General features: G+C 34.7%; 1 protein-coding gene across 3 annotated transcripts in view; it reads right to left on the reverse strand.

Moving 5' to 3' along the window:
• LOC106871167 (inhibitor of growth protein 3) overlaps positions 1-3,054 on the reverse strand; it is a 37,702-nt gene extending 34,648 nt beyond the window's left edge. For 2 of the 3 annotated variants that reach the window (XM_052967469.1, XM_052967467.1), the window contains exons 1-2: positions 2,695-3,054; positions 2,481-2,552 (exon numbers count right to left, since the gene is read on the reverse strand). In XM_052967469.1, coding sequence (XP_052823429.1) covers positions 2,481-2,552; positions 2,695-2,722 — 100 coding nt within the window. In that variant the 5' untranslated portion in view covers positions 2,723-3,054. The remainder of the gene's footprint in view (positions 1-2,480; positions 2,553-2,694) is intronic. The other variant, XM_052967468.1, reaches the window with a different exon arrangement.
• Positions 3,055-9,808: the final 6,754 nt, after the last annotated feature.

Here is a 9,808-nt window from a genome sequence, read left to right on the forward strand (position 1 = left end):
AAAAAAAAAAAAAAAAAAAAAAACTACCTGTTGACTACAGGATTCTGACGTGAAATGTTTTGTCCTTTTACAGACAAGATTGGTAAGTATGTAAATCAATATGAATTCAATATCTTAACTTGTAGCCAAAATTCCTATATAAACCTTGACAACTCTTGAAATGACTTTATAATTGACAGAAAGCTTTGAATTTTATTAGTTTCTTCCTCTCATCTTTCTAACTAACACACAACAACTATAAAAAAAGATAACTTAACATAAACTAGCCAATGGATACAGAATTGGAAGTTTTAATATACATGAATTAGCAGAAATACTATTTAATATAAACTCAGCAAGAGATGAAAAGGAAAATTAACATATTGACACACATTACTGTGCAGTCACTGCATCTGATAGACCTTAAAGGGCTTGTTCCTAGTCAGTCTACCAGTGATTCCAAGTGACACTGGCAGATATCTATGTAGCATTGCTATGCAACAGTATGACACTATGGTATGCAAGATAGAGATGTGCTAGGAGTTAGTCTCTACCACCCAAATTGCATCTAAGTAAATATGGCACAATGCAATACAGGGCAGGGGTGTAAGAATAGGTACTCAATAGGTATTGTACTGTTAATAATAAATGGCAAGTTAGCCAACTCATGTCAGCACAAGAACGTATGATGCTATGTTGTACAGCTCAAACAAAAACATTCGCTCTGCAGCAATTCTTTAAATCCAGACAAACAGAAAGATTTCAAAGACACTCAACTCCAACAGACTTAGTACTATTTGGTTTCTGAGTATATACTGGTCATGGTACTAGTACATAAAACATTTGTGTACCCACTGACGCCAAGTTTATGAGATTGACCATCCCACACTAAGTGATTTCTTCCTTGTAGTGTCTATAATTAATTTCATATTTTTCAAAACTGTTCAGTAATACTTAGCTAGTCAAAGATCTAATCTTACTAGGTTGTATATTCGGGTGGTACTACGTGCGCATTGTACACCCACCAAAAATGGTAAATTCCTCATAATATAATCATGCAACATGATGGGAAACTAGTTTGTGTCCACTGCTGAGAAATACTGTCTCAGGTGTTGGTAGTGCAGACGGGCAGGATAATGGAAATGTGCCAAGAATAAGGACCACGGGGTGAAAGAAATTCCAACAGCAGAAATCCTACATTATTTAGGTCTTATGTATAAATTCGATGGAAATTCTTTAACTGAAGCTAATTTTCTAAATATTTCTGCTCTTACAATATGATAATTTCTTTTTAAATTTGACAATGCATTCAAAAACAAAATTTTAACTAACGCCTACTTTTGAGTACTACACATGCCCAAATAATTAGATTCAGCACAACTACCATATACCACTGGACCTTATCTATACTGCCTTCACTAGAATACACATCTATTCCCAACAATTCATCCCCTTATAATTTCCTTTAACTACACTGAACCTTATAGAATTATGTTTATTTTTTCAGATGAAAGGATTAAAACCTGCATAGAAGCCCCAGTGAATAATTTTCACCCGCTTCACAGTGTTAATAATAATATCGATATGTTTACAAAATCAATAGATACATTCATCGTTAACAGAAAATACAATGATTTTGCAGTTCGAAACACGTGAGTTTGTTTACAAACAGCGTACACCCAGCCCCTTACACTTCATGCCTCCTCAATCTTCCATTAACACATAGTATTAATAATATAAATATATACATACACTTAGACACAAATGCCAGTGTGAATTACTATCTTGTCCGATGAACGGGAACGTGAAACTCAGAGTAACGGTTTTTTTGTTATATTTCTGCTGCTTTTAAATAAAGTATATATACATATATATACATATGCAATGAAAAAGTCTAAAACATCTGTAAATCTGCAATGCATATAATAGGGTTGCATAATATATGCAGCAGATTCACATCATATATATATATATGTATGTATGTGTGTGTATTATATATATATATATATATATATACGTTACAGCAGTAGTAAGAAATGTTCCGTTGGAGAAGTGGTCTTTAATTGTCCTACCACTGCCACCACCACGCTATCACAAAGCAGTGCGCTACCGTACACCTACCACCTCCTCCTCCGTCATCACAGCTCTCCACGTGATCATTCCAGATTCTTGCTAGCTTACTTTCACATTATCACAACATGCACGCAACACGGTCGTATGAGTATTTTAGCGGGACACAAGTGACCAGAGCGAGAGATAGACAAGGGACAGTATCGCCAACACTGTAGTGTGTATATAGAATTAGAGGAAGATAGACAAGTATGAAGTGAGAGAAATCAGCGCTGATCAGTCCACTAAAGCTTCCGCAATTACTACAGCACCTGCTTGTCAGTTTTACACAATAGTATCAAAGTTTTGAGCAACGGCGGCGCCACACACCAACTGAGAGTCATACATGGTCTAGATGGTGAGAGTGTGATGTATGTGTGTGTGTGACTTACTCTGTACTTGCAGATCCATCTCCCTCATTTCGGTCAGGCGGTCTCGCATCTCCATGGGCAAATTCTCAATCACTGCAAAAAGGACGAGAAGCAGATATTAGTCTGTAGAGGTAATATTTTATTGAAACAAATAAGAGAGATGACGGTGCTAGCCGATCGTCAAGGCACTGTAGGACGAGAGCAGGAGGAGGTGTTGGCATGGGCCTGAACCTACCTTCCAGATAATCTTCCAGGTACAACATTTTGCCCACAACACACTGAACACCTCGTGCACAAAATGTCTTCCGTCTACGTACTGCCAAGCTGTCAGTGTAAAACGCTTTCTGATTGGTCCTTTACTTCCTCTACCATATAAGCTGGTGAGTTGATTAATTTGTTGCAAGAGGAATAAAATAGTGTTGCGACATTTTATACTGTTGTTCATTAGTGAATATATAGTAAAGATCTACTAGAATTATTTGTATTCAATAGTTATGCCCATCACGACTGTAAGACCTCTAAACAAAATAGTGATGAATCCACGAATGGTTGTCGTCGATACATCACTTCCAGCTGACTTCCAACACAGCTAATATAGATCCGCAGTAAATAATATTTTCTCGCCAACATTAAAATCTACTGCCGACTTTCATTGATTTTATTTAAATTCAAAATAAATTTCGTAATTTAATAATATATGGAAATTAAGTTAAAGTTTACCCAGTGTATATATATATATTTATTTATATTTATATAGTGACCTAGATATATGAAATGACTAGATCTGAATTAATTTTAACAGTAGTGTGCCACATTGAATACGTATATCGACATAGTTTTTTTTTTTGCATTATCAAAAATTCTTACAAAAGCACATATTTGGAAGGAAGGATGTAATGATTCAGTCATCCCTAGTATTTCACTGATATTTTATTTTAACAATACGCTAAGTTGAAAGGCAAGGTCGTCCCCTCTGTAAGAATTCAATGCAGAACATAAAGGGACATAACTAAATTTGACAATGTACTACCAAGTACTTAATTAAAACCAATTAGTGGAGAGGTCCGTTAAACTTTAAAAATATCAAATTAAATCCGAACATTTTAAAATAATTGTGTAGTGTTGAAAAATCATAAACTTGAACAATTTATAATTTATGCTGATATTATTCAATAATTTGTAGGTTTTCGTTTTTTTTTTAAAGTTATAAAATGCATTTATTGGTATTTCATCCCACCCCACCAAATAATATTCAATAATGAAGATATCTCAATGGGCATGACAGACGGCCTATTTTAGGACATGAAACATTCGATTAACTACATCAATACATAAAACTGCGTTCAAACTCTGCTGGGGGTCGATAAAATAATAAAAATAATTATCGACCTCTGAAGGCCACAAATTATGGGGAGGGTATAGTAGCTGAGATGTGATATTCTATTTTCTCGACTCCAGATGATTGACAGACCAAGATGACGTTAGAGGGATTTGAACTCAGAATGTAAAGCGCCGTAGCTAAATATTCTGCCAAACTTATTTTGATTAAAATTTAAATAAATTTAGTGTTTTACGAATATAAAATAAAACCAAATCGTCTCTATCTGTAGGCCAGTTTATATTAATATATATAAAAAAAAATTAAATACTTGTATAAAACAAAACAATAACTCGACAGAACGAATTATGTTACAAATTTCAGTTCGCAATCAGATTGGAGTAGCAGTTCCAAATACCCCAGTAGTTTAATTTCAGGTCAACTCTGATCGAGAATACCTGTGTAATTAAGATATTCCAGTCATGACCATTTCGTCTGTTATTGCACTTTCTAAAGTATAATGTTATCTAAGACAAACATATTTAAAATTCTTATTTTTATTAGCACGGTGGGATGTAATTTGAGGGAGACTTGACTACTTTTTCTAACAAGTCGAGCGACTCGTTGGGTCATAGTAGTCTTCGATAGAATTAGAAAGTTAAAGTAGCAAATATACGGATTTTATTTCAAATCTTAGTTATTTTCGAGATTCAATGTGACGAAATTGTGTAGAAAGTATTTTATACTGAATAACGGATGGAAGATGATAAATATTTCGGTGAAGATACTAACAAATTGTGACATTCGAGACTTTTCCAAAGACACTAGCTAAATAAATTCAAACATGCCAAAAGAGATTTTAAGGCATATTGTAAACACGGTTCATTGAATACTAACTACCACGCTATCGCAGTTTTCTAGGTAATGAAAGTGTTATATAACATTCTTTATCTAGAAGCAATGTCTCAGTTATATAATAGGATACTGGTTTTGAATTGCAATGTCATTTTTTTCTGAAGGACATGAGAGATTCAAACGCAGTAAAATCTATTTAGTTTATTCTTATTATATAGAAACAGCTACAAGCATGAGCGAACACTTTGTTACGAATACAAAGGACGTTACAATTTGATATTTTTATTCTGTCATACAAAGAACAGAACATTGTATTAGAGTAAATGCGTTTCCTGTAAGCTGTTGTCTAGATTTTATGTCTGATGACTTAATAAATGTCTGATGTTGCTGAAATTGGCGTTCATTTGTAGATTGTGTGCCTGTAGGATAAGACATGAGCAACAAAAAGATTAAAAACAAAAATTTCGTGAAAGAAACGATTTTTAGGGAAGGTCATTAGGTGAATATTCTGTTCGATATTTTAGAAGCTCAGTATTTGATAATAATTTCTGTTAAATAAGTATAAGGTCAATTTGATTCAATTTTAGTACATTACTGGTAATTCATTTATTCACATTGGAAAAATAAAGGCAAAAAATCGATGCTACATGTTTTGATTTCGGAACTGTGGAGTATAATAAGAAATTAAGTATTATCTTATATAACTGTTATTGTTGGGTGACCTACTTTCTCAAACTTTGGCGGCTACGGGATATTTTTTGGTGCAATTTAGATTTTTTTACTGCTATTATTTGAGATGGGAAAGTGTAGCTGTCTTTTATTGTGGAGATCTGTTTTTATTGTTTGTTGTTTCGTGCAGGTGAGTGACGTTATAAGATTTGGCTACGAGTTTTTTTTTTAATTACAGCACAGAGGCATCGTGAAATTAAATAATAGAAATGATTCAATTAATAATATTTACAGATAAAATGAAATACCTAAACTGAAGGTTGCGGAAAGTAGCTTTAGTTTCGCAAAAGAATTATTTCAATAACAACAATTCTGCTTTCGCAACAAAATTTTGAACAAAGGAAGACAATATTGTTATAACTAATTATTTTCAACAAATGAAGGAAATTTTTGGTCAATACTTGACTACAATAATAACGGCAAATCAATCTAATTTGATAAGGAAACAGCAGATCCATAAAATAAATGAACAATTACAGAACATATTGTTCCAGAATAGCAATAAATCTTTTAATATGCTCCACCACAACCATGTTTACATGGCATTCAAATTCTTTCAAGTTAACTGTTGAAAAGTTCTTTAGATGTACAATTAATTCGCTTCGTTTTTCTTGGCATGTTACCAAACACGTTCAATTCTTTGCGCGTGTCTCAGGGTGCTTGATAGGAGGAATGGTGAAATTCCTACAGTGGTTGTTCACAACATAGTAATCGAAATACACGTGACAGTATTTCTATTCCATCATATTACTACCGATTGCAAGGGCATATTATTGATCCACGAGCAATTTATTTCCTATATTATCGAGCAGTGTGTCAACCCGTCTACATCGTGCTGCTTCAAAGAAACATTTCTTTGCATCTGGTCAAACCAAACATACCTCCGGTGGCCTTCAATCTGTTGACCTCTTCCAGTGGAGATATTTCACGTTGTCAACTTCCACCATAAGACGTTCTTCGGTATATGCATTGATTCTGTAGATAACAACTGGACAGCTCTGAACTCAATGACAACACACATCCCTCAGGCAAACACCAGACTCTACTTGCTTGGATTTTTATCCAATATGCATTCTTTATCAAATTTTCATTGGATCAGAATCAGTGCTCCCAACATATTACATCAAGCAAGTACTTCCTCACGGGGAAATGAAATCGTAATTTCTGTAGAACGAAACACTGGAATATATTTTTCAAAAGCCTCCCAAATGCCCCTTTCCTTTCCCATGAAGTAGTGATAACTATCCCGAAAGTCTGTTAGACTTGGTACTTATAGAAAATTATCCTGTTGGTACTTGGACGATTATTTTTAATTGTATATAAACAAGGATACATATCCTACGTAAGGGTCTAACTGCTGTGAAACTGACGCAACAAATTACAATGGTTGACAAATTTAACGGAGAATTGAAAGTAGATGAACTAAACTGGTAAGTCTTCGTATCATGTGAAAACAATACAATAACAAAATTCTAAATAATCTGATACAATCGCATCTCCCCACCTTAAACAACAATAAATCATATATGTCCTATGACAAGCTGGTGGCATTATAGCGTCAATAAAAACAGTCTTCCCCGACCACTAAACAAACTGATAACAGTTAATCTGAGAAAGTGAAACTGGTACATTATACCCCAAAATCGGCCATTGTTACTCTTCTGCTACCTCTACCATCCATATCTATTTTATTAAGTTGGAAAGAAAGTCTCTTCGCATTTTGACAAGGTCACTTTGAGAGTACTTTTTCAACATTTACGGCATTAATTTTTACATTCTAATGTTTTTTTCTATCTTTGTAGATAATGCTATGGTTGTTAAAGTCTTACTGATTTTACCCTCAGAAAATGAGTTTATATCAGACATTGCACGATGTGTGAATTCAAAAGGGGCTTTTCAGCAATAAAAGCGACAAGAAATTATTTGTTCTGTCTATGAAAATGAAGCTCTGTTTGCCAACGATGGTTTGGCCAATTTCACTTGGGAAATTTTTCTCTTGCATATTTCCCTCAGCTGGACAGCCAAGTTCTGTTGATATTGAGATTCTGAAAATTGTACTTGAGGCAAATCCAAAATCAACTGTTCAATAATTAGAAAAAGAGTTCAATTCAAGTCACACTTCGATCATAAGACACTTTTGTGAATTTGGAAAAGTGTGTACATTTGGACAGTGAATCCTGTTATCTAACTGCTTCTCACTTTAATCAAAAAGTTGTTCTCTGCTCATCATTGAAGTATAGACTTGTTGCTGAATCCTTCCTGAATAGAATCATCACAAATGATGAAAAGTAATTTTTTTTTTATAATCATAGCCAACAAAAGCAGGCTGTGTGGTAAGTAGCTTGCTTACCAACCACATGGTTCCGGGTTCAGTCCCACTGCGTGGCACCTTGGGCAAGTGTCTTCTACTATAGCCTTGGGCCGACCAAAGCCTTGAGTGGATTTGGTAGATGGAAACTGAAAGAAGCCCGTCGTATATATGTATATGTGTGTGTGTTTGTGTGTCTGTGTTTGTCCCCCCCACCATCGCTTGACAACCAATGCTGGTGTGTTTACATCTCCGTAACTTAGCGGTTCGGCAAAAAGAGACCGATAGAATAAGTACTAGGCTTACAAAGAATAAGTCCTGGAGTCGATTTTCTCGACTAAAGGCGGTGCTCCAGCATGGCCGCAGTCAAATGACTGAAACAAGTAAAAGAGTAAAGAGTAACGAATGAAAAGGAAAATCCATCCCCAAACCAGGACTACATCCCCCAAAAAGTTATGCTCTGTGTTCAGTGGGATATGAGGGGTGTCCTCTAAAATAAAGTGTTTAATGTCTATGTTCCATGCTAGCATGTAACACAGACATTAAATTATGATGATGATGATCATCATCATGAAACCAAAACAAAACATTGCACAAAAGATGGCAGAAAAAGTTCCCATCATTTGTAAATTGAAAGGGTATTGCTCTTAAATATAATACAAGACAACATATTGCCCAAGTCACCCAGGAAAAGGTTATGGCACTAAATATGGAAGTGTTGCCTCATCCTCCTTATTCTCCTGGCCTTGCTCCATTTGACAATCATCTTTGCAAAATAATTTGCGAGAAAACAGTTTATTAATTGTGAAGAGGTTAAAAATGATATTGACTGTTTCTTTGCTTTGAAACCTGAAGAATTTTACACCCAAGGGATCAACAATTTGTCAAATAGATGTAATTATATTATCAATAATAAGAGGAAATATTATTTTGGTTAAATATATCAACTAAGATAGAAGAGGCTTTTGTTTCTTTTCTATCTTAAAATGCAACCGGACTTTTTTCGCAACCTAATATTTAACTCTCTCCCTCTTCTTCTCCCCCCCTCTTTCTTATGAGAATTTATAAAATCTGAGTCACAAAAATTTTAAATCAAAATAATGTTATAGAGACAAACAAAACAATAAGTTCTAGATAAAGTAAGACTACAGTGTGGTTTCCTTCCCAATTAAAGCTATTTCACTTCAATTATGCCACTAAATGCTTCTAGGAAAAGCATGAAAGCCTATTTACTTTCAACTTTTCTCACCTGAACTGAAGATCTTTCCTTGGCCTAGTGAAAATAAAACCAATGAAACAACCCACAGAGACATATCTGTGTATGTGTATAATACGTATAATACTTTAAACAATACATCCTTTACGACAGTAGTTACAAAGTTTAACTAAACCTATACAAAGCTTACATTGGACTCACAAAGGAATATTACTTCTTTTGCTGGGGCAGTGCTGCAACAACTCTTACAAACAACCAAAATTTCATAAAATCCCTCCCACCATCTGAGTTGAGTGTCATGAAGTCATTTACCAATACGTTCCAACCTCTGCTTCATAACCAGATTGCTTCTTCCTCTTCTCTATGTCAATTTCACAGTGGTATCTGTCCTCTGAGGTGGCTGATTGTATAATACTTCTGCACAGGTCCACCTGATTCACATGTTCCTCTTTCTTCCAAATTGCGTCTCTCCATCTCCCAGAACCCACACTAATCACAACACACAGCCCTTTCTTCCTAGAATATCATTCCCCTGGAACCCCCTCCATCTTTATGTTTTTCCTTGCAGTTATTCAAGAAGAACATCAACTACATAAACCTTGCTAGTCTCAGTGGGGAGTAGGACGGTGGAAAGGGGCTGTGAAGACCATGGGGGGAAAGCCAACGCTATAACAAAATAGTATTCTGCTCTACCATTTTTGGCATTTGAGTGCTAGTTTTTCCACCTTGTCTTGCACTTTTGTGCTTACTTGTGTATATAATCATACAAGTCAAACCTATATTACAATTGTTTCCATAAATGAACATTGTTTATTCCACACCACATAAAAGTTATGCAATACAAGCAACATATGTCAGTGGTGATGAGGTGATCATCCAGAATATATAAATACTCACAATTGTTTATATATATATATATATAT

Source organism: Octopus bimaculoides, chromosome 4 (genome assembly GCF_001194135.2).
Source record: "Octopus bimaculoides isolate UCB-OBI-ISO-001 chromosome 4, ASM119413v2, whole genome shotgun sequence".
Taxonomy (NCBI): domain Eukaryota; kingdom Metazoa; phylum Mollusca; class Cephalopoda; order Octopoda; family Octopodidae; genus Octopus; species Octopus bimaculoides.